A 26,194-nucleotide genomic window follows, 5' to 3' on the forward strand; every position below is an offset into this window, starting at 1 on the left:
GTGCAGCATTTCACATCCCACCTGGATCCCTCAGCACCGATAAGCAGCAGCAAGGCCACCCATGGGGGGATCAGCCATCTTCTCCAAGCCCCTCCACACACGTGGCCGTTCTCTGTCCTTCACTTAAAGTGCAGATACAAGGGGAAGGAGCCAAACAAGATAAAAATAAGTTAAAGGACTGCCTGACTGAACAGCACAGATAAGTGGGAGGAACAAGAGCTGCTGGAAGAGATAAAAACACAACCTGACAAAGCGTCTGGAAGCTGCGAGCTCGGCCATCTGTTTAAATGTAAGAAGGCGAGCATGTCCTAGATGGCAGGGCAGAGGCGCGGCCCAGAAAACACACACTAAGGTGTGCAATTTGTCCAAAATGCAGTGCCCCTATGAACACCAATGAGCAAAAGGGTTATGACCCAGGCCTGGGACCACTTGTGATTTAAATGTCCTGTGATTCAACCGCTGTGGCCACAGGTGAGCCCCCAGAGCCCAGGCTGCCTCCTGGCCGCTTCATGGAGCCCCCAAATCTGTAGGGTGTTTGTCTCAAGGGGCCTTGGATCCTCATGCTGTAACTTTAGCTCACAGGTTTTAATTGTTAAAAAGTAAACTCCCGTCTCTCCGTTCCAGTACAATGAGGGAGAACAATGCTTTCTATTTAAGTCAGCACCGCAAGGTTTGCTGTAGTACATGAGCAACGCTGTACTTTCTCCAACCAGAAACATAAATGACTCATGGGAGGTGAGAATTTTAAATAGTATAGCTCTGAGGGCTTGCAGACCCAGATGATGACAAAACAGCCCAGGGGACTGGCTTGTTTTCCACGAAAGTGTCAGCAGTTGGCCTCGCAGACTTGGAAATTTCTGGTAGACTTTCTGCATGGCCGAGTTTAACAGAAAAAGAATCAAAAGATGAACACTGACCCTAATCCTCCCCGACTAGAAAACAGGCTGTGCCGGTGACTATCACTGGAGACGATGGTAAGCATTTTGTCTCATTACATTTAACATGTTCAACTTATTTCAAAAGCAAACTAACAGGCCTGGAATTTGCCCTTACCATGTGCCAGCATTAAATGCATTACATGTGCTAACACCCCGAGTCCTCCCGACAGCCCGGAGGCAGGTCCAGCTGGCAGGGGGCAGAGAAGGGAGTCCCACAAGGCAGGAGGCTTGAGCAGCTGCCCCTGGGCCAGGGCTGTCATCCCTACCCTGTGAAGGGGCACACAGGACACTCTGAGTAGGAACTGGGCTGCGTTTCACAGAGGAACGCAGAAGCTCCCAAGGAAGCTCCTGTTCCTAAATATCTTATTTTATGATGCCTCAAATCCTATCATTAGAAATCAATTTCTTTGCTTGTCCTTGTTAAAATGCACATAACAACCTCAGCTCCCAGCAGCACCAACAAACACACCCATGAAAAATTGTCCATTAGATTGCTTTCCAGGTAGAAGGAAAGGAAGCCGATTCCCACCGGCTAGTGGCTCGGAACAGACTGGCTGCAGCAAAGGAAAGAAGAGGCAGGAGCCTGCCTTGTCACAGGTCACAGGTCACAGGTCACAGGTCACTTCAGAGCCTAGGACCAAAGTTTAGAGGAGAATAAGGGCCTGCAATTGCCGGGTGGGGGATTTAGACTGGAAGACAGATTACAAATAAAACTGCCTCTTTTTATCATTCCTTCATTCATTCAACAGAGATTACTGTGTGCTGACACAAAGACAAGTAAGGCACAGTGTGAGCTGATGGGAAGACACACAACCAGGTCATTGCACCAAACCTCTTGAGATTCCCCCAAATTGTTACTTTCCTCTCTTTCATCATCTAGAGCAGTGATGGCGAACCTATGACACGCGTGTCAGAGGTGACACGCGAACTCATTTTTTTGGTTGATTTTCCTTTGTTAAATGGCATTTAAATATATAAAATAAATATCAAAAATATACATCTTTGTTTTACTATGGTTGCAAATATCAAAAAATTTCTATATGTGACACGGCACCAGAGTTAAGTTAGGGTTTTTCAAAATGCTGACACGCCGAGCTCACAAGGTTCGCCATCACTGATCTAGAGTGTCGGGTATGCCCTGACGTATGTGGATAAGCATATCTTTAATTCCTCAGATAACGTGTTAGGAGAAAAGGCAACTGAAAAGGATCAAAGATGAAGGCTCCCATCTAACAATTAATCTGCTGACCACTACACTTTGAAGTAGCAGGGGGAAGGTTTTGGGAAGGAAATGAGGAGTAGTTTGGAACCTCTTCGAAAGAAGCAAAGAGCTTTATCGTGGCCAAGAGTCCCTGGACTTGAACCTTGAACATGAGTCAGAGCCTCCTCTCTAAGCCTGACGTCCCAGGCATGGCAGACACCAGCTCAATCTCAAGCAGGGCGCACTCACCACAGCCCCACATCACACAGCTCTTACAGCTTTTGGCAGTGTGGGGAGCTAACCCCAATTAAGCAAACCAACCCTTAAGACTCTATGGTAAAAAGATTGGTGAGGCCGTATTTATGGGCTATCTATGTGAGCCAGACCTATCCCCACCCTGGGTAGCTTACAAAAGAGTCACTTGCTTTAATCATGAATCCAGTTTAAAAATCTTTAGTAAGGGCCTAATATATGTATGAGACTGGAGAAGAGATTAGGGATGCAGTGAAAAATAAGACAGACATGGCCCCTATCCTCCCAGAGCCAATAAAGTAGTAAGGAAGCCATACGATTAAACAGATCGTCACAGTCCACGCAGTGGGGACCAGGAGAGGGAAGCAGTGGAGAGGAGGTTCAGCCCAGGCACAGAAGCAAGTCTTGGCTGGACTTGGAGCAAAGCCACAGAGGTAGGCAACCGCCAAGGACACACCGATGCACGTGGGGAATCAGAGGAAATACAGGTGGAGAGGAGAAGGCTTGGAATGTTGGCCAATATGCTATGCTTAGTGTTGTAGCGTGAATGTTTGGGGCTGGATAGTGAGACTTCAGGGAGACTGAGCAGGCGGCTGTAGTCGGTGTGGATGAAGGAAGTAATTGAAGCCTAGAAACTGAGTGATGAGGAGCGTTTGAGAATTCCTGTCACCGCTGGAGGCTCGGCAACCAGAACAAGAGAAAAGGAGGAAAAGGAAGAGAAATGTCAAACATCGAAAAAGGTTAAAACTTTCAACAGTAAATGTTTTGACAGTAGAGGCTTCAACCGCTGCATCGAATGCGAATTGGATGTTATCTCAGCTAATTTGCTGCTTCATTTCTCAAGGATAACCAAAAACTGGCTGCGGCCTCTCTGTTTCCATTATGCTCAAGGTGAGGAAGAATATTGGAGAAGCTCGAGCAATTCAAACACACCAGAAAGGCTGTCAGGGAGATTTTTCAAACATAGGAGAAAAAAATGACCTTTTATATGGCTAAAAAGAATATCTAAAATCGTGCCAACGAAGCCTTGAGCCAGGGAATGTTATTACATAAGACAAAAGATTTCATTTTCACCAAAATATTTAAAGGATCGTCTGGGAGGCAGATAAGACCTTTCAAACAACGTCTGGCAGCAAAAGAAAGCTAATGACTCCACTTTTCAAAAGAACCGAAGACAAGAAGATTATCTACGTTTTAAGAATAAATAAACACTGAAGAGACAAAGCATATTATCTCTGTGTGAAATAAATGACACTCGGCAAAGTACATTTTCATCTTTTCTTGCGGAACAATGCAGGGTCAGGCCAAAACAATGGAATTGTTTATCATGACCGATGCCTTAATACCAGTAACAAGATGCGGAGTTTGCTGAATAGGACCCAATGCTGCACAAGGATTTAAAAAATTAAGTTCTTTTTTTAAAAAAGTGTCAATTAGTCACTTTCAGGAATGTAAATGATCCCCTGCCTTCATTCTACTTTGTTTTCACTCTTTACATATAAGCTCAAATCCAAAACAGGAAATGGGTAAAACTACAGGTGATCTGAGCTGCTTTGCTGATCTTAGAAAGAGCTTACAAATGAACTCTCCCTCCATCAGTCTTATAAAAGGTAGCCTGTGTCTCTTTTTTTTTCTTCACTTTTATGAAGCTTCACTTCATGAGTTTTGAAACTCAGAAATTATCCACAGAAAACACACCCTGTTACCTTCAACAGTCTACTCAGATACAAGATAAAAGATGCCCCATGGAGTTTATAACATACTAGAGGCAGGGTGCATGAAATTCGTGTACTCAGAGGGATCCCTCAGCCCGGCCTGCACCCTCTCACAGTCCAGGAGCCCTAGGGGATGTCCAACTCATGGCTTAGGCCTGCTCATCCTTAGTGCTGCCATGGAGGTGGGAGAGGCTCCCACCACTGCCACTGTGCTCGCCCGCCAGCCATGAGCCCAACTCAGGGCTTCTGGCTGAGCAGCGTTCCCCCTGTGGGAACGCACTGACCATCAGGGGCCAGCTCATGCATTAAGCATCTGCCCCCTAGTGGTCTGTGTGCATCATAACGACTGGTCATTCCCCTGTTTGGTTGATTTGCATATTAGCCTTTTATTATATAGAACTAAAGGCCCGGTGCATGAAATTCGTGCACGGGGGAGGGGGGCGTTCCCTCAGCCCAGCCTGCACCCTCTCGCAATCTGGGACTGCTGGCTCCTATCCCCTTGCCTGCCTGCCTGCCTAATCACCCCTAATCCCTCTGCCTGCCTGTCTGATCGCCCCTAACTCCTCTGTCTGCATGCCTGATCACCCCTAACTTGCACCCCTGCCAGCCTGATTGCCCCTAACTTGCCCCCCTGCTGGCCTGATCACCTCTAACCGCCTCTGCCTCGCCCCTGGCCTAAGCCACAGTCTAGCCTCCCTCTGCAGGAGATGACCTGGCCAATCAAAGGAAGGCACTGCCCCCATCACCCTGCTGCTGCTGCCACTGCCAGCCGCCATGGCTGCCTAAGCCATGGCTCTCCCCTCCCACGTGACTGCCTGAGCCACAGCCCACCCCTCCCACATGGCTGCCTGAGCTTCAGCCTGCCCCTCCCGTGCAGCGCCGCCCACCCCTCCAGTGCAGCACCAGCCCTAGGCCCTCACAGCCATTGTGGCTTTGTCCGGATGGACATCCAGATGGACGTCTGGAAGATGTCTGCTCTAATTAGCATATTACCCTTTTATTAGTATAGATAACCACTTACTGTCTCACTAATGCATCCCTTTCTTCAATTCTATAATATTTGAAAAATCTTGACTTTTTTCTTTTTGCTTTCATGAAAGATATGTCCTCTGTGCTTCTCTCTCGACACAGGACTACTCATAATTCTTCAAAAGAAAACAACTTTGGTGCATTCTTAAATCATAATCATAATATTTGCTATATACTAGGTACTTGTAATTTGACTTGAGGAAAGTGACACTTTCCAGGGAATGTTTGTCCCTACATTTGGGGAACAATTATAATTATCACTTTAAAGATATGTTGACAAAAGTCATGGCTAGTGAAGATAGAGTCAGTATTTGAACCCAGAAATGTGATTCAATTTCTTGATAGAAAGAAGCAAATTACATGCCAGTATAATAGACTCATATCACATAGCTCATTGTGGCTCCTATGTGGAAAGACAAGTAAAACTACTAGATGTGAAGCCCTTTAACTAAACATGTAACCTCATGTGTGCTCTGTAAGTCATCTGTATGTACCTCCTCTGTTCCCATCTAGATACAAGCAGTCACTGCTGTCTTAAAATGCATTTTTTTTTTCACACTGAGCTGTGGACATTTCTACCCACCTTTCTCTGCCAGGGCAGTCCTTCCCACTTATAAAGCTGATCGTGGCCACTCTCTTAAACACCTACAGTCTCAACACCTCCAGTTCCCAGGAGCCTCATTCAAGCACAAACTCTGTCCCCATCACCTTGTCACCATATCCATCCGTGGCCTGTAATCTCTGTCCTCACCAGACCACTCGTGGCCCTCATATATCCCCACTCCATGTCTTTGTGCCATTCGGTCTGCTGAAACCCCCAAAACTTGTATTCACCCTGAAAACCTCCTAGAATGAGATCTTTGGTGAAGCTTCCTCCAACTTCGCGGCAAAGGGCGTCATACTGTCGTTACTCCACTCTGACATCTGTTAGACATGAACACATCTCATGTGCCATTGGATGGTGAGCATCCGCAGGCAGCAGTGGCTTCTTAATCATAGAAGAGGCACCAATCTCTTTACTACCTCCCCAACCCAGTTTCATTAATAAGCCAGCCACCTTCCCTTCAGGCTAAGCCATGTGATCCTATCAAATATAACGTGTGCCCAGTGGGGAGACTCACAGTGCTCCTCCCTTACTTTATCCTGTGAATGTGACCTGATGTGGCCTTTCTGTTCATTAGTCAACCTAAGTAACTGCAAATAAAAGCTAAGGACTCAAATATTATGTGGCCGACACACTCCAAATTTTATCCAATACTGTTTGGTATAATTTGCCTCATGATATTCTTTATTTTTATTACCATGGTTTGGTTTGGGTGGTGTGGTGTGTGTGTGTGTGTGTGTGTAGAAATAAAAAAAGTAGATTTCATTTCTGCCTTTGGATAATTACACTTAAGAGAGTACCAAGAATCCTCACTCTTTCTGATAGCCCTTATTATCTATCAGTGACATTGACATAAGAAATTCCCCATGATAAATGACCAGTCATCAATTACTAAGTGGAGCACTAACATAGATGCAAGCCTGGAAAAATAAACATTCAGAAGGTTTTTATAACAGCATTGAAGGTATGGCAAATATATTACAAAACTTTAAATTTATTCTAATGAGAAGAATAAATATTATTTTTCAAATATTAATACGGGCCTAATAGGCATGAGAATCATTTCATCATCAAGAGGATGGCCTTGCTGAGACTATACAAATTTTGCACTAGACACAGACATGGGTAAAAGGAACGATTCACATTGAAGGTCCCAAGGCCTCATTTAGAAATGCTGCATTTCAATAGCATTTCAGATGCATGTCTCCACTAATCCCGTGAAGTCAGGAAACTGAGACCGGGCCATTCTGAGGACACACAGTGCTGAAAGCAGGTGCCTGGGAATTCTACCCCAAAGCAGCTTGAAATGGTGAGGACTGGTAGGAGTTAGAGGCGCTGGGAGCAAAGACAGCACAGTGCTGCGGGGCTCAGGGAGACAGCACAGTGCTGGGGGGGGGCGCTCAGGGAGACAGCACAGTGCTGGGGGGTGGCTCAGGGAGACACAGTGCTGGAGGGGGGCTCAGGGAGACAGCACAGTGCTGGGGGGCTCAGGGAGACAGCACAGTGCTGGGGGCGTGGCTCAGGGAGACACAGTGCTGGGGGCTCAGGAACACAGCACAGTGCTGGGGGGGTGGCTCAGGGAAACACAGTGCTGGGGGGCTCAGAGAGACAGCACAGTGCTGGGGGGCTCAGGAAGACAGCACAGTGCTGGGGGGCTTAGAGAGACAGCACAGTGCTGGGGGGGGGCTCAGGGAGACAGCACAATGCTAGAGGGGCTCAGAGAGACAGCACAGTGCTGGGGGGCTCAGGGAGAAGCACAGTGCTGGGGGTGGGGGTTCAGGGAGACACGGTGAGGCTGGCAGATCCAGGGCTACAGTGTGACTGATGAGAACCCCACTGAGATTTTTCAAGTCTCTTAGCAGCAACTGCTAAAAGGTTCTTTTTTATACCCCTTACCCATCAGCTCTGGCCTTTTTAAAAATTTGCTGTTCCCCAGTGAGGTCTCTATCCCCCTCAATAGAAATCCATAAATTTATCTCCACAAATCCTGGAGGACTAAAAAAAAATTAACTAGATTAATGGGAAACTTGCAAAAAAGTGACAAGCTTGATAGAAGCAACACATATGATTCAGGGTGGAAAGAGGTCAGTCAATAAACATCAATGGAGTATTGTGCCCTCGGACTGCCAAAGAAAAAATGTTTATAGAGGAAAGATACAGCAATGTTTATAAAGGACGGCATACACAGACATCATCTGAATTGACAGCTGCTACAGAAACTGCATGTTTTTATGAGGTGGACACTTCGTTGTTCTATAGACCTCCAAGCCAATACTATAAAACTAAAAAAATATATATTACTCAAAATCTGGTGGACTCCTTAAATTTATATGTACTGGGTCTTTTATAAGTTTTATTGAATTTATTGGGGTGACATTGGTTAATAAATTATATAGGTTTAAGGTGTACAACTCTATAATACATCGTCTGTATATTGCACTGTGGGTCCACCACCCAAAGTTAAATCTCCTTCTGTCACCATTTATCTCCCCTTTATCCTCTTCTACCTCCCCCCACCCCCCTGGCAAGTGTGTTTGTGTTTTTGTGGAAATACTCTTAAACTTTCACTCTGGACTGAATGTCTCATTCCTTAAGAACCTGAAGAGGGAACTCAATGGAATGGCCGTGCATTGAGCACCTGCTATGTACTAGGCACACACATCATCTCATTAATTCTCAAGTCTGCCCATAAGATGCATATTATTATTCCCATTCTATAGATTAATAAACCAAAGCTCAAAAAAAGAATGAAGGGACTTTCCAAATGTCACAGGACTAGTTAGAAGAATTCCATCTTTGTTCTTACGGTCATGAAGACAAAAAGCAAAACAATAGCTGGAGTCTCTCTAAATTGATAACTGTTAATAGTGAAATCTCCCATAAATTAGTCCTACAACTGAACTCAACATCAAATGTATATTTAAAATATTTTAAATTGTGGTAAATATACATAACATAAATTTACTATCTTAACCTAGTTCAGTATTGTTATGTACATTCACATATTGTGCAATTAATCTCCAAAATTCCTTTTATCTTGCAAAATTGAAACTCTATACCTATTAAACAATTCCCCACTACCCATCCCTACCCCCTGACAACCACCATTCTACTTTCTGTTTCTATAAATTTAATTACTATAGGTATGTCCTATAAGAGAATCAAGCAGTTATCTGTCCTATGTGACTGGCTTATTTCACTTAGAACAATGTCCTCAAGGTTCATCCATGTGTTGGAATGTTCTTCCTCTTTAAGGCTGAATTGAAATCCATTGTGTGTATATACAACTTGTTTATCCATTCATCCCTTGATGAAAACCTGGGTTGCTTCCACCTTTTGGCTGTTATGAATAACTCTTCTATGAACATGATGTACTAAACTTAATATATTTGCATGTAATTTGTTAATAAATTATGATGGCAAAACCTTGCAAATGACAATAAACTATTCTGGGTGGTAAGTAAACTGGTGGGATAAATGACCAAGGTATCTCAGTAAACTATGAAATATGTAGAAAATGGTAGATACATTTCAATCAACTCCCCATGGAGAAAATATATTTAGGGAGGGGGGATCTCTTTTCCTTTTTTTATGATGAAGTTAGGTATAAATAATTATTTAGGGAAATAAGTGTTACAAACACACACACAAAAATACTTGAAACTATGTTTTACATATTATGGGCTATAAATGTTACTTGAGGGAAAGTACTTCATACTTCCTGGAAGGCACTCGTCAGAGGTCGCTCTGTTCCCCTTAATCTTCTTTGGAATTAATACCTTTCCTATGTACAGGTTTCCTATGGAAGCAGCAGTTCCCACCCTGTACCCCCATCCTTTTGCTGTTTTATTGAGCAAACTCCTAAGGAGCAAACTCCCAATGACATCCCCCAAGTGCAAGCACTGTGCCCGACACTGTTGGGATCACAGGGAGGGTGATGCTGTCTTTGCTCATGCCTTTTCTGTCCCTTAAATTCTCTTTCACTCCATATGCGACGCACCCTTCAGAGGCAGCTAAGAAACCTTGCCCTGTTCCTGAAATGAGAAACACTGGAGGAATGGCTCCAAACAGTGGTTGCAATCCTGACCAACATGTAGCTTCCACTACTGGAGAATTGACTAATCACCTAATGAAGTCCTGAATCCAGACCTCTCACCCACTGACCTTCCCCTCAAACTGTGACCAAATGTATTTTTCATACGTCCCAAATATAAGGAGCGTTTCCCTTATACATGATGTTTTTCATGATGCGTCTTCCTTCTAGAATCATACTCAGACTTCCAAGCTGGGGCAGACACCTCCCATGGTTTCCTCAAGCTGGAAGTAATCTCTTTACCTCTTAAGTCCCAAACGCTCTTCCAGGCTACATAACAAGTTCTGCCCTGCACTGTGGGGACTTGGTCCACATGTTTACATAACTAGAAACTTCTAAAAAACAAAAACCTCACTCATTTCTTCTTTTCTTCACACCAAAAGGCAAATGTCTAGACAATGGATTTAGAGCGGGTTTACACAATTTTTAAAATCACTATTATTTATCAACATTCATCCACTCAAAAGTAGACTTTAATGCCTCAAAGTGTCATTTGAGCAACAATGTTGAATAATTTGCTCTTTTGTTTAAGTCTGCTCTTTTCACTGAAAACATATGAGTCAGAGTGTGTTAAGTATAAAACTGCTCTACAAAACACGATGCCAGTAATTGGAAATGTTTCTAACTTATTAAATGTCCATTCTTTTAGCAACCATTTCTAGGATTGAAGAAAAATGAAAGGAAGAAGTGACACAGTATTTAACTACATTAAATAAAGGTTCTTTTTTTATACTTATTCAATGAGTGACTGTGCTTCCTAAAAAATAAGCAAGATATATTTTGAGAAATATGATGTCATAAGCTACAAGGACAAGCTTAAAAAGTCTCATTTGTCTCATGCACTGTTACTGAGCTATGTCTCAGAGACAATAATTGAATCCCCTGCTGTCTCAGATGAAAAATGATGTATAGTTATCTCCTTATCCGAGGGGGATACAGTCTGAGACCTCCAGTGGATGCCTGAAACTGCAGATGTATGGAAACCTATATATATCTTAGATATAGGTATATATATCTAAGATATATATACATCTTACATAGGATATAGGATATATATATATATATATATCCTATATAAGAAAGAGGTAATATGCAAATTAACCTTCACAAGATGGCTGCCTACAACCAGGTCGGCAAGGGGGTTAGTGAGGGATGATCAAACGACTGAACAAGCAGGCTGTGTGGGGCGACCAGGCCAGCAGGGGGCACATTTAGGGGCGATCAGGCCGGCACGCAGAGGCAGTGAGGGGCAATCAGGCTGGTGGGGGGTGGGCAGGTCGGGCAACCAGGCAGGCAGGCAGGTGAGCGATTAGGAGCCAGCAGTCCAGGATTGTGAGAAGGATGTCCAACTGCCGGTTTAGATCCCCAGGATCGGGCCTAAACTGGCAGTCGGACATCCCCCAAGGGGTCCTGGATTGGAGAGGGTGCAGGCTGGGCTGAGGGGACCCACTCCCCCCACCCCTGCACAAATTTTGTGCACCGGGCCTCTAGTATATATATATATTTTTTCTATACATACATACCTATGATAAAGTTTGATTTATAAATTAGACACAGTAAGAGATTAACAAAATAACTAATAAAATGGAATAATTATAAGAATATTCTATAATTACATATTATAATTATACAAGTGATGTGAATGTGGTCTCTCCCTCAGAATATCTGATTGCACTGTACTCACCCTGCTTGTGGTGATGTGAGATGATGCAGTGCCAACATGATGGGATGGAGTGAGGAGAATGACATAAGCATTGGGACCTAACATCAGCTACTATCAGCTTCACTTGAACACCAGCATTATGATACCACGACAGACGGTCTGACAACCAAGACAGCTACAAAGTGACTAATGAGTGAGTGGGTAGTGTATACCTTCTGAAGATATGAACAAAGGGATGACTAATGTCAGAGCTAGATGGTGAGAAAGATTTTATCACACTATCAGGATGGTGTGCAATATTACACTTACAAGTTGTGTATTTCTGGAAATTTCCAGTTAATATTTTCAGACAACATTGACTGCAGGTAACTAAAACCAGGGAAAGGGAAACCATGGATATGGGGGATTGCTGCACTTCTGATTGTAGCATCCAGGTTGTAAAGAAAAATAACTATATCCATTAGGGGGACAAATTTAATGGATGATCTGAAACTTTCTGAAGTTTCGGGTTATTTCTATGTCAAGACGGAAACTATCCTACATATGCAGAAAATACACACACACCCCTTCACTAAACTAATCCAGAATTGTCAATGTTGGAAGGCATATAGAATTGTAGCCTGCCAAGAAAGGAGACATATGCCTGGCCTGTGTGGCCCAGTGGTTGAGCATCAACCTATGAACCAGGAGGTCAAGGTTCAATTCCTGGTCAGGCACATGCCCAGATTGTGGGCTCGGTCCCTGGTGTGGGGCGTGAAGGAGGCAGCCAATCGACGATTCTCTCTCATCATTGATGTTTCTATCTCCCTCTCCCTTTCTCTCTCTGAAAACAATAAAAACATATTTTTAAATTTTTTTACAAAGAGGAAAAAGAAATGAGACATATATGTCCGTAAGAGCTGGTCTGCTAAAATGCGAATGTGTTTCTTAAATACCCTGCTAGTTAAATGGTCAACCTAAATGCTCACAGAATTCATGCCCAGACATCACTCTTTTTGGCCACAATCATCACCCCACTAACAGCAGCAGGTATGACACATGTAGGCTATTTACAGCCCTATTAAATGTGAATATTTCATATCATCTCTCCATCCTTAGAAAGCTTTGTGTATCAGTCTTCTACGGAATATGGGCCTTTCTCTCTGGGCTTTAGAAGTGGACTTAAAAAAACAACACCAAAAAAAAAAACACACACACAAAAAAACGTAAGTTGGTTAAACAGGTGGAGTTGGGGGAAATTTTCTCACATTGAGATTTATTGGATTGTGAACAGCCTCTCAAGGGAAGCACCAGATGCCCCATCAACTGGGTTATTTACTTAGAAGGACTGTGGAGTGAGTGGAAGAGAGGCCGCCTGCGGGAATAATTTTGTGTTGATCCCTAAATGACCGACTTGATAGTCTTACAATTCTCAACAGTTTCCAAATCTTCGGTGTCTTCAGAAACTTTCGAATGAGAGGAAAAGCCACCCTGCTTACAATCGCCACTCCATATAAAACCAAACAAAAACAAACCCACCAACAGAAAGCACAGCTCAGCATCCTTTTATCGGTGCTAGCTAAGCGGCAGGGACCCATTGGCTCAGAGAGAACACGGATTCTGGCCCCAGGCCTCGGGTCAGCCAAGGGCTTGCTTTTTCTTCCTTTCTCCAGTTATTTATTTCCCTTTTTGTCCTTTTGGTTTTAAACATCCCCCAAACCCATTTTTTTGTTGTTGTTATTCCTCACCCAACGATATTTTTCCATTGATTTTTATAAAGAGTGGAAGGGAAGAGGAGAGGCACAGAGAGAGAAACATTGACCACATAGACTGGTTGCCTCCTGCACGTGGCCCCCCTCCGCGCCCCCGACCAGGGCCAGGGATCAAGCCTGCAACTAAGGTACAGGCCCTTGACCAGAATCTGACCTGGGACTCTTCAGTCCACAGGCCAACACTATCCCCTGAGCCAAACCGGCCAGGGCCCAAACCCAGCATTTTTATCTTACAACATGCACATATAATGATACTCTCAGGTAATGTGATCTGTCGATGGGCAAATTCCTGTAAAGTCTCCGAAGACCACTGACACCCACCCCCTAATCCCATGGAAGTTTTGAGAGGAAGCTAGACAACAGTGCTTAGTGTCTGCAGCTCTCCACCTGTGATGAGCAGAACTATAAATAAGAAGACAGACCCAGAAGGTCTGGAAAGGCGGCTCAGCTGTGGGCTGAGCTCTCCCAGTTATCTGGAGGGGCTGCGACCAATGGAGCCGCACTCCCCACCATATACTCGCACCCACACACCAGCAGCACCCACTCTGTAGAGGAACCATTCGGCACTCACATACTGTGGGTGGCAGTCATGCAGGGCTGGGGAGAGAGCAGCTGTGGTAAAAATGATACTAGAGGTGTGAACTGCCTGGTCCTGGAAAGCTAGAGGAGGAAAACTCAAGGACTCCCCCTCTCCAGCTGTACTAAGACCATCTTAAAGAGCCAGAGGGAATGCTCTCTAACCTTTCAGCCAAATGTACCCCTCCCCTAAGGCCATCTGGGACATCAAAACATCTACAAAGAAGGGGAGGGTTTGGGGTAGATAAGCGAAATGGCTCTATGCAAAGATCACAGCGAATTTCATCCAGCTCTGGACTGCCTGAGTGGGTCAAGCAACAAGTGTAAAGTAAAAGTCCTCTTCTGGATGTTATATGGCAATGAGGGTGAAAGATGGGGCTTCATGAAGAAATGCAGTAGCAGAGAGTACTGGGTTCTGACTGGACAAACAGAGGACAGGACTCTCATAAAACCCAACCATGTCCGTGTGCTTGTATATTACACTTTCTTCACCATCCAGTAACTGCATATAATCATGTATATAAATCCACGATTGCCTTGTTTTGGAGGTGGTTTCTTTATTTCTCTCTGTTTGACTTCTGATTACAGAGCTTTACCCCAAAGCCTGAGATTTGACTCTCATAGAGATGTGAGCTCTCCAGCTTGCTCCTCCCTGTCTTCTCAAATGAAAGGCAAGTCAACAGAAACAGCCATGGCTCGGATTCCATTCATTTCACCCTTGAGAAGGACAGGAACCACAGTCTGGTTTTCCATGAGTCTTAGAATGTTCTTTATCATCTGCCTTCTCTATATGTTACTTTATTTCATTAAGGAGGGAGATTTGCAAGCCTTTAAAATGTTTCTGTTTCATCAGTTGACTATTTCTTATAGGCACCATTTAATATCTTTTCTCTTTCTTAAATAAAAAACTGCTGAAATGTAACATCTTACAGAACCCTCTTTACGTGTGTGTGTGTGTGTGTGTGTGTGTGTGTACCTCCCAGACCACAATATACCGTTGTACTTGCCAGTCTCCATAATCGCATGAGCGAACTCCTTGCAATAAATTTCTTTCTATGTACATACATGTCTTACTGGTTCTGCCTCTCCGGAGAACCGTGAATATTACAAACACCAATAATATGATATATGCACCAATTTATACTCTGACCAGCAGTGTATAATAAGTGTTCCAATACACAAAATACAATTGGTTCACCTGCCCTTAAACTCTTCCCTTCCTATAGGGCGGTGACTCTGTAGTTTCATCTTCTAGGTGGTGAAAAAGATGGGTTTATTTTGTGTCCCCTCTGAAAATTATTCAGTGGCTTCAAGGATCTATGCTACGGAGTGAGGCTCAAACTCTATTAGGCACAGTGAGATTGAGCCATCCTAGACTCCTGGGCTCCTCTCTGACATTCTGGTGCCCAATGGGGTTCAAATTATTTTCTAATATGTAATCTATGATATAAAAGCTTACCTGGGACCCCAACATATCATATGTTGAGCCCTTTTGCTGGTGCAGGCAGGGAGAGGGTCCCATACTCACAGTTTCTTTCTCACCCTTGAGGTTACCTCTCAGGGCACCTCTAGTGTCAGGGAAGGTCTCAGAGCCCAGGGTAAGAACCGCACCCTGCTCAGTTCTGGACTCTAGTCTGATGGGTCCTGTTCTGTGTCCTGCATGAGTTTTAAACACCCACCCAATGCCATCAGGGTTGCCGAAGATGTCCTTTTCTCTACATTTTCTCTTTCCCTCACCCCAGTCTCTCTACCTTAAAAAATTCCTTCCCCATCTACAAGGTGCAACATGACTTGTCCCTCCCTTGAGCCTCCGTGATCTGCTCTGTTGGAGTCGAGCTCCCCTTGAGATCATTGCTGGCACTTTCAGGCACATCCCTTGGTTTCACCCTGGTGCTGTGACTTGGAAGCTCCCAAACTTGAGTTAGTTAATGACCCTAGATCTCAGTTTCTTCATCTGTATAATGCGAACATCTGGCCTGGTGCTTCACAAGTATTACATGAGGTGATACTTGCTTACTTAATACACACACAGTATAACCTTTGCTTTAACTGACTAGTCAGGCCAGAGACACATGGGTTATAGTAAATCTCTCCACAACTCCATTTCCACCACAAATTCTGCGGGCCTTGAGATGTTATCTCCCAAGTCACCTCAGCATGTCTTCCTAGAAGCAGTAAATAAATGCAGCCATTCTTACCCTTAAATTCTCTAAATCAGTTACTAACAGAGAGGTGCCTGTTCTAAAGTTTGACACACATTCTAACATAATTTTGCATTAATGGTACCATTTATCTAGAATAAAGCATCCAATTTGCTCTTCAACTCTGTGCTGGAGGCTTGAGGAACGTATTGGGTTCCTGGACCAAACACTGCCAGCAAATGTAGGGTCAACTTATCATGAAGACAACATAAGACCTGTGCTTTCTTCCAGTACATTCAAATTTGTGAGATCCTTCTTCTACTCAAAAATGATAGCACATTAAAAAAAAAAAACAAGGTTAACTCAGTTTTATTCGTTTGAAATAACATTCATAGAATCTAGAAATGGGATTGGAAAGCATCACAAAATATGATAAAGCACGTCATTGCTTCCACTTGGGCTTTATAAAATCAAATGCTGCCGATGGGTAAAAAGGGAAATTAAATTTGCGCTTACCTGATGGAACCACCTGTATCACCTTTTCCCAAGATCCATATGGGAATATTTCAAGAAGGCAGGAATAGGAACCAACGTCAGCCTCAGAGGCATTGTGAAAGGCCAGCATCATATCGTTGGGACCCGAGGTTGACTTCAAGAAGTAAACCCTATCAACATAGGGCTCCCTGATTTCTGAACCAAAGGTCGGGTGAAAAATGGCTATGGACTCTTTCTCCGTTGCGTTGATCTTGAACCACTCCATCTGGACTAAGGTGCCCAATGGATACTGACACTCGAGAGTCAGAGTCTCTGCAAGTTTGACTCTTGTGTTCCAAAATATCTCTTCACCTAGAGCTGAAACAGACATCATATTCATGCAATTAGACATTATGCTTAAAACACCAAATAGATACCTTAAGCTGTTCTACGCTTTCTAAGACCTAGCAAGATAGTAAATTGAGACCACGGTAGAGACTAACAACTTCTACCTTAGTCTAAAAAGGTTTCCACTGCTGGGAATAGGCACTTGGAACTTTTCCTTTTTCTGAACAAGTGGAAAATTATCTAAGCCAACTATAGAGCATTATAATTTCAGAACATGTCACACTATAAGACCAAAAAAAAGGACTGAAGACATTATCTTTACCTTTGTGTACATGAAGAAGAGCCACGAGGAAAGTAAAATAATCCATCTCTGGAAAGCGCCTGGGAGGCTGGTCTGGAAAAAAGACAAGTTTTATAATGTTACTTGCAGAGGCCCAGCGCAAGGCACTGTTTCCTTCCTCTCAGATACTGTGGTCTCTCCTCTTTCTGCAGTGTGAACACAGGAAAAAGGTCTGAGCTTCAAAGTCAGCTTTGCTCTCGTACAAGGATGGGCAGATTTGAACTGCTTCTCTCGGGGAAACAACTTATTTTCAAGCTTTCATTTCTACAAAGATTCATTCATTGAACAAACATTTTCTGAGTGCGTTTTCTCTAGGTAATGAGGATACAACAGTCAATTTATTCTTTCAAATTCTTGCCATCATCGAACTTATGTTCTAGTGGGAGGAGACAGAAAGGAAAACAAAACAGTAAAAAGTAGAGTCAGTTATAGGTGGTAAGTGCATGAGGGAAAACACAGCAGGGGCATGGGATCAGGGGAGAGCCTCTAGCATTTCCCTTTGATAGAAAGGCCCAGAAGTCTTTACTGAGGACCTGAGATTAGAGCAGAGACTGAAGGGTGAGGGGAGGAGTCTATGACTGGGAATCTGGCAGCCCCATTGGGCAGGGCCTTCCTTTGCTGAGCTAAGAATTGGTTTGGGGTGATGAAGGAGTCACCGAAGGCCCTCCAAATCTACCATTATGGTTGATTTTTTAAAAACTTTTTATTTTTAAATAATTATAGAGTCACAGGAACTTTCCAAGATAATACAGAGAGCTCCCATGTACCTCCACCCAGTATCCCTAACTGTTACATCTTCTATGGATATAGTTCAATATCAAATGTGAAATCAACAATGTCATGGTAATCAGAACATTATGATGTGTACCTGTAATAATGTATGGTGCCAACTTAGGTTTACATAGCATTCTATTTTCCAAAAGCTTTCACATTGATGATATCATTTGTAACAGCTTTGTGGTAGTTATTTGACATATCTGTGATCTCTGTGTTGTAAGTAATTCATTGAAACCATTTGCTGACCATACCAGCACAAGATAGACATGATCTCTACCCCCAAATCACCCATAAAATGTTGGGTCGGGCAGATTAAAGAAGGAATTTGTTATAATAAAACTTGGTCATTTCTATACAAGTCATTTGATCAAGTTGTATAACATCCCAGAGAGGGAATTCGTTCCAATAGATTTGGGCAGGGTGTCATAGGAAGAGTATACCAGACTCTGGGCCTTCCAACCACAATACAAATTTCCAAGTAGAAAAGTGGGAGAAAGAGCAATGGAGTGACAACATGGGACACTACCAGGAAACAATGTGACTACAGTGTAGTGGGTGGGGACGTGACAAAAATGAACTTGGGGCTGGATTGAAAGGGTGTTGAACGACACACATGAAGCACTTCACAGTGGGTCGTCAGGGACCAGGGCATCCTGCTGCATCTGTGACTCAGCACCAGGAACCATTCCTGGAACGTACATCTAAGGCACAAACATAGCTCTGAGGGAACGCCTTCAGCGTTGTAGCGGGAACCATTGAGATGAGATGTGGACAGGAAATGCCAGAAGACTGGCTCCAGATGGATTGGGTGGGACAATGTTTGCCCTTACAGATTTTCTGATAGGGTTATATGTGCAAGCGGAAGCAATTGGAGGCTTTTAGGTACCAGAATGATACGATCTGATTTGAATTCTCAGATAGACAACTTCCCTCACTCCTAACAGGAAGCTGGCTTTGTTTAGGATCCACTCCTTCCCCCACACCATAGGGATAGTAGAACAAATCTAAGCCATGATACAGACAACTAGGACCTATTTGGGGGCAGGGGTGGAGAAGCCAATCATGGACTGAATTGATGCATTCAAAGTAAGGGAAATTCTTTACATTTACTGTCAAAGACACCTCTCTCTCTCTCTCTTTCTCTCTCTCTCTCAAATCTTATTGTATTATTATTATATTTGAATAAGAAAAAATGTTGCCCCAGTTACCACAAGCAACCTGAGGACAAAGAGTGTGGCAGAGAGAGACGGGAATGAATTTGGGTCTCAGATGGCATCATTGAGGTACTGAATTCAGGATTCTAGAGTCTGAGCACATTGTGTGAGGCTATAAATTCCTACATTTTACAAGCCTGTGAGAAAAGCAGTTTCTGTTTCCTACACCCACATACCTCGGAACTCCTACAATTGTTCTGGTTGCTGCATGAAGACTGGATTGGAAGGAAGCAGAAAGGGATACCAAACTTAGGACACTGTCACTGTGATCTGAGTAAGACGGGCGGGCGGCTTGTTCTCAAAGATTTCCATGGAGATGAACAGCAATAGACTGACTGCCAGACATTATCCATTATCAGTCACACAGGGATATAATAATTATGGGTGTCCTTGACTCCATGGGCCCCAGTCAGGGTCCAGTTAGGAAAATAGAGCCCATGGCCACTGGTTCAATAGAGGGCATTTCACAAGAAAAATTACTAGAAAGAATAATGGGAGAGCAAAAGGAGCCAAACAGGCAGGGAGGCGACTCAGAGGAGCATAAGGAGGAATCCATTCCCACCGTACTGGTTAGAAGTCCTGGGAGGAGCCACGCTGCTCATTATGGAGGCTCCTGTTTGAAGCTGGAGCCAAGGAGGAAATAAAATGGTTCTAGAGATGTTAGAAAAGGTCAAGGAATAGATCTGTCAGAGAAAAGGGGAAATGGCAGGAGAGAAAACTGATGCTCAGAGAACCTAAATGACTGCTAGTGAAGGGCATCTATGGAGAACTCACAGCTGACGTGAGACTCAGTGGTGAAACTTCACTCTAAGAGCAGGAGCAAGGCAAGGAGGCCCACTTGCACCACCACTACTCACATTGTATTGGAAGTCTCAGCCTGAGCAATTAGGCAAGAAAAAGAAATGAAAGACGTCTAAATTGCAAGGGGAAAAGCAATCTACAGGTTCAATGCAATCCTTATAAAAAATTCAAAAAGCTGGTCCCAGATTCATATAGAATTACAAAGGGGCCTTAGAAAAGAAAAAAAGTGACACTCCAAGTTACAAGTTGGAAATAACTAATGCAGAAGATCATAGTCCAAGTTGTCAATGATTCATGATATAAATAATCATTAAATGCTTATTAAACAAATGCCAAAACATATATCAATAAATCAATATGTCTATCTACCAATCTATCTATCTGGAGTGTGTGTGAGTGTGTGTGTGTGTCACCAGTAAAAGAGAGAGCATAAGAGTCGGGTAAAACATGGCAGAGGTGCAGGTGGAGAGGAAGGATGGACAAAGGGACAGAGCAGACAAGTGCAGCACACGGGGCAATGGATCCTAAAAGAAATGAGATGTAACAGCACCATCCACACTTTCAGTGGCTCCTACACCCAGCTCCTCACTGAACCCTCCCCTTCTGGAGTAAGGATTCAGGTATGTGGGTGAATTACTGAAAAGGGGGCACTAATTGGTAATAACTTGTAGTAAACCCTTCATTCCCAAGGCATCCAAAGCCACCTGAGCTAAGAAATGAAGACGGGACAAGTGACTAAAATCAAGGGAGGGCACAGATCCCCATGAAAGGTGCAGGGAGACATGTGGCTGAAGATAAAGTTCAGCTGTTACAACTTTGCGAAGGATGAGCCCGATTTATCACCATCTACCAAAGACAAATAGAGAGTATGCTTGAGCTATTTTTGTTGTGTAGGCAGCCATTTTTTCTATGATTTATGAAGGGATTTTGGCTTGAGGTTTTTTTCTAATAGAGCTGTCTGTATAAGAGAGCTTCATCCTCAAGGAAGTCATTAATCAAAATATTATTGGAATTCTCTATTGCTGAACACGTCTCAGTGAACCATGTAAGTGTGAATTCATCCACAAGCTCACCTGGGACTGCAGGCTCCTAGGGGACCTGGGCTGGTAACAGTCTCCAGGTACACTGTTTTCTTTCTCTGAGGCTGTCCACACAGACACTTCTCTATCTCCCGGTGTCACCACTTCTGCTTTCTGTGGTACTTCCTGCCTTCCCAGATGCCTCTGCCCTTTCTGAACATTGGGAGGATTCTAGTGTCTATTCCATGACCCGAGCCCACCTGCCCCAGCACCTGCTGAAACTGATTGCATCCCTCACTGCTTTAGACAACTACTGCCATGCTGGACAACAGAAAGCCTGTGCTAACCTTTGAGAACCAATGACTGGGGCTTGGAAAACCATGTCCTTCTTATCTGTGAAGAGGCTCATCCTTCAACTGGAACCGTACAGTCTTGGTTTCTGCTCCCTGCCTCAAAGTGTCTCCTTAAAAGAATGTTTCCAATGAGGGTACATGTGGTTTCCCCTAACCCATGATACCCTACCAGTGGTTGGCAAACTGCAGCTCGAGAGCCACATGAGGCTCTTTGGCCCCTTGAGTGTGGCTCTTCCACAGAATATCGACTTCTGCGCATGGGCCACGAAGTTTCAATCGCACTGTACATGCACACCCGCATGTGGTATTTTGTGGAAGAGCCACATGTGGCTCGTGAGCCGCAGTTTGCCGACCACTGCCCTAGACCTTTGCCAAGTCCCCTCTGAGGGACCAGTAAAAATTCACTTGCATTCAAAGCAGAGACTTCAGTTTGGGTTCCATGGGGCATCTTCTAGGACAAGGTTCTGCAAACTATGGCCCGGGGCCTCCTTTGTCCATGTAGTTGGAACGCAGCCAGGCCTGTTTGTTGGCATATTGTCAATGGCTGCTTTTGTGCTCTGACCAGTAGTTGTGACAGAGACCAAATGACCTACAAAGCTGAAAATAATCACTTTCTGATGCATTACAGGAAAAGATGGCCAACCCTTGCATAGGATAGGATGCTGATAGTGAACATTTATCATATAAGTTCATCTTGCTCAGTCTTTCTGGAGAGAAGGGAGGTTTGCCCTGACAGTCCAGACACTGGTAAAATTAGCTCCATTGTATTGTTCTGAAGAACCGCACCCTCAGACCTACTACAAATTCTTCTAGAAACAGACTAAGAAGGATGGCCTCCCTGACATCCATTTACTACTTACAGCTGTCATTAAACTTACTGGTTTGTCGAGATCAACCATTCGGCTAATTACGGCTTTTTCCCAAAGCTCTTTTCCTACTGTATCTACTTACACCATTTTATTAGCAGGCCCCCTCTTTGCACACACTATTAATTTTAAAAGTGTGACTTCGGCCACGATCAACCTTTTTTTTTCTGGAAGGTTACTAACCTTGAGACGGGAGAGTTCTGCTCACTCGAACTCTTCTTTCCCGATGTGTGTCGTGGTGAAGGGCTTCCTCTTTATGGCGGCCCCTTCGCCTCAGTCCCACTGGGTCACTGGCCAGCTCCCTGCTTCCTCATTCCTTAGGGGGCGTCATCCCAGGGCGTGACTTGTCCTGGGCTTGTGAGCCCTTCTCTCCACCTGAGCTCCCTCAGGCTGGAGCTGCAGTAAAGCACTAACATGTCATGAAGCGTTGGTGTTTGAAGGCTTGAACCCAGCCAAGCAGTGGGCCCGCTTCTGGAAACACCTTTATCCCTTTAGCTCCTCAGACCCACTCCCTACCAGATACAGCTCTCTTTCCCCTCTGACGATTCTACAGTTACAAGGGATGGACTTCTGAGCTCATGTCTTACTTCTAAATTGGAACCGCACTCAAAAAGCCTGAAGTTGGTTACTTTGTCTTTCCTTCCCCATTTGTCTTCCTGGCAATCAAAGCACTTCGTATTCACAAGCCCCTGAGATACAGGAACTCTCATCTCTGCCGATATCTAAGCAGGTTTCAATCCCACTTTCCAGACACTCCTTCTGGTTTCGTTTTCAATCTCCCACTTTCTGACATAACATGTGCCCAGGTTGGTGTTGCCTGTGAACTATCCCGGCAGGTTCGGCAGCTTCTGTGTCTCAGACACACGATCATCTCTCCGCTGCTCCGAGGACATCAGCGCTGGTTGCACGCGTCCCTTAGATGGGCTAGTAGCTCATGGAGGTTCCCTAGGGGCTGAACCACCAAGAAGGACTATGGCTGAGGCCGAGTCTGTGCAATTTAGAAACCCCGGGAAGCAAGGACTAGGACCGCGTGGGATAGAGGAGAAGGCACTTTCTGGAGGCCACTCGTGCCTGGAAGCAGGAGAGGAGACAATGAAATGTTCTTTCATGACACAACTGGAGTTTGAGCACTTAGTGTGGGACACAGGTAGTTTTCTAAAACTCCTACCTGCCTCGGGCCACTCCCTTCAACGCCTGGCCACCCTCAGGAGAATGTCAAACTTCCTACGGACTCACCAGGCCGGCCTTTCCAGTCTGTGTCTTAGTCCATCTCTCCACCTACCACTCCAGACCCTCCTGATGTTTACAAGCGGGGAACATACTCCGCAGCGCAGGACTTTGCATGTGGGGCTCCGTGACTTCTATTCCTGTCCCCTCAGGAGGTCCCAGCCCAGATGTCCCTCACAGGACACGCTTCCCGAGTCCCCAAGACTGGGGTCGGTAGTCCTCCTGGGAGTTCCCTGAGACCCTGGGTAGATCTTTACTGAAACAGGTATCGCTTCCTTTGTAACATCCCATTTCTTTGCAGCATTTCTTATTAGAGCCTCACAAACCCCTTCAGTGCACAGATAGAGGACCCTCCCCTGCTCTGCCCAGAGCGGGCTCAGGCCTGGGTCAGGTCAGTATTTGCTAAAATCAGGTAAACCCATGGCTTGTATTTGTGAGGCGTTGCCATGTGCTAATTACCATCCGGTTCCATCTGGTTTCCAGTGTAATGCTGTGTTCTTTGTTGTGTGCTCCATCTCTGTTTCTCCAACAAATAAGCCAGAAAGAAATATTGATCCCAAATTCACATGGGTTTTGCAGAACAAACCCAGAGACAAGCTTTTCTGTTTCTGGCCAACTGTTTCTCAAGATGACTCAGTGGGCCCTGACTTGGCCACAAACACTGGCTGAAGCAATCACTGTCCACCCAGACGACACACCACATGAACGTCAGAGCCCTTGCAATGGCAGACGCTGCTCCCATCTATGGGAGTTTGCGCTGCCTGCTTCCTGACTCACAAAATTCACATTTATATAAATATTTCTCCCAGATTGCTCTTTTATAATCACTTCCTAAGTCAGTGTCCACATGCAAACACACGCACGCATGCACACCGTCACCACCCTCATTATCACTCACATTCCATGATCAAGTTACTGCTATTATGAAGGAAAGAAAACTGGACACTGTTTTTGCTGTTTCTCTGTGGGGACCATCCCTTCTGATTTCTTTAGCTTCTTCTTGGGGGCTCTTGAAATCTCGCAGCCTTGCTAATTGCAAAGAACCCCACAATTAGCTTTTACCCATCCCCACGGTGCTACAGGCACCCCAGTGTCTTGGCCCCAGAATGCAACATTGTTCTCCCCAACGGGAAGCTACATAATCTTACTCAACACATAGCAGAAATGTTTTAAAAAGTCACATGATCAATAATGAATCCCAAACAAACAATAAAAACCTCCTGAGACAAATAAAACTGCCTGATGCCCATAGAAAAAAGTCACCCTAGGTGTTCCAACCAGGAGACAAATGGAGGGCAAGACAAGGAAAGTTAGTGGGGCAGAAGAAATATTATCTGCCACTCAAAGAGATGGACCACGCCTCTCCCTCTCATGTTTGTGACCCTCATAAGGGCCTTTTCAACAGTTTAAAAGTGAAAATACTCTTTAGCATCACCACTTGTTGACAGACATAGAAAATGCAGCGCCACTGGCTTCCTCCCCTCCTTTTCCTTGAGGTGGTCCCAGGGCACCACCTCAGGGTCCTAACGGGGGGTGGGGGGGGGGGGCATTTAGCCTGCCTTTCTTGACAAACTGCATTTCGGCGTGACCTAACTTTCTCTTTACAGAAAAGAAAAATTCAGCTACTCAGTAGAGAAAATAATATTAGATATTTTTAAATCATTATTTTGCAACTCCTATTAAAAGTATAGGCTGAAACCATTGTTTGTAGATGCTAAAGCCAGTAGATGACAGGTTATCAGGGAGCTGTGTCATGGAAGATACTGCTGACTGACACTACTTGAGCCCTCTGATCAACCATAACCGCTGTAAATGGTAGGAGGTAACTCAGGAGGAAGAGAACAGCACCACCTGGGAAGAACTCTTAGCAAAGTCATGGAAGCCCAAGCCAGTTCAGCCTCTGGAAGGAGCTAGTGGTGTACAAGAAATGCAGGGAATAGAAGCATGAGTTCAAGGGCACCAAGGGGAGGCAATGACAGAACACATAAAGCAAGAGAGGTTGCAGAACAAAGGTTGCGGGTTCGTGTGAACAAAGGGTAGTAATAATTCACATAAGAAAATGTCACCTAATCCCCTAAATGCCCAAAAGGCACTTGATAGCTCGGAATATTCTTGTCTAATAAAAAACGCATAACAATTTTGGAATTGAATAGGCATAATAAAGAAAACTGATTAAAAACTAATGGCAAACTTGATGGTAAGACACTGGAAGAATTTCAATTAAATTTCTAAGTAACACAAGAAGACCACTATTACCGCAAATATCTAACATTGCTCTGGGAGTTTTAACTGATACTATAGGCTTAAAAAATAGGAACTGTAAATGTTGAATAATTATTTTGAGTTTATTATTATTTGTAGATGATCAACCTGGAGAACACAAAGGAATCAAATAAAAAAACTAATAAAAGAACAGATAAGGTGTTTAGCAAAATAATTTTATAAGACTGGCTTTATTTTATGTCATATTTTAAAACCAGCAAATATATAATATTATGTATATATATGCATATACATATGTATGTATGAATATGTAGGAATGTGCCTCAAGAATTTTCAGGAATTATAAAAAATCTGTAAATTCCATAAAGGTAAACAAATGTCTTGAATAAATGGAGTTAATGTGCTATGTTCCCCCTTGGCAAGACCCAATTTGGAGAAAACAATAAAAAAATTACTTTAATTTCCCTGGAATTTTATAATCGCTTACATTTTGAGCAGGCTGGGCCGTGAACTACAGTCCTGTCAGGCCTTCTGTTCACCACACTCTATAGGGGCCGGCAGAGGCCCTTGGGGTGGGGGGGTAGAGGGG

At 44.1% G+C, this 26,194-nt stretch overlaps 1 protein-coding gene across 1 annotated transcript in view; it reads right to left on the reverse strand.

Annotated features, from left to right (window-relative positions):
- CD226 (CD226 molecule) overlaps positions 1 to 26,194 on the reverse strand; it is a 56,346-nt gene that overhangs the window by 28,359 nt on the left and 1,793 nt on the right. Inside the window, exons 2-3 of the mRNA XM_005861559.2 lie at positions 17,108 to 17,179; positions 16,480 to 16,815 (exon numbers count right to left, since the gene is read on the reverse strand). Of these exons, the coding sequence (XP_005861621.2) occupies positions 16,480 to 16,815; positions 17,108 to 17,179 (408 nt within the window). The remainder of the gene's footprint in view (positions 1 to 16,479; positions 16,816 to 17,107; positions 17,180 to 26,194) is intronic.

Source organism: Myotis brandtii, unplaced genomic scaffold (genome assembly GCF_000412655.1).
Source record: "Myotis brandtii unplaced genomic scaffold, ASM41265v1 scaffold154, whole genome shotgun sequence".
Classification (NCBI taxonomy): Eukaryota; Metazoa; Chordata; class Mammalia; order Chiroptera; family Vespertilionidae; genus Myotis; species Myotis brandtii.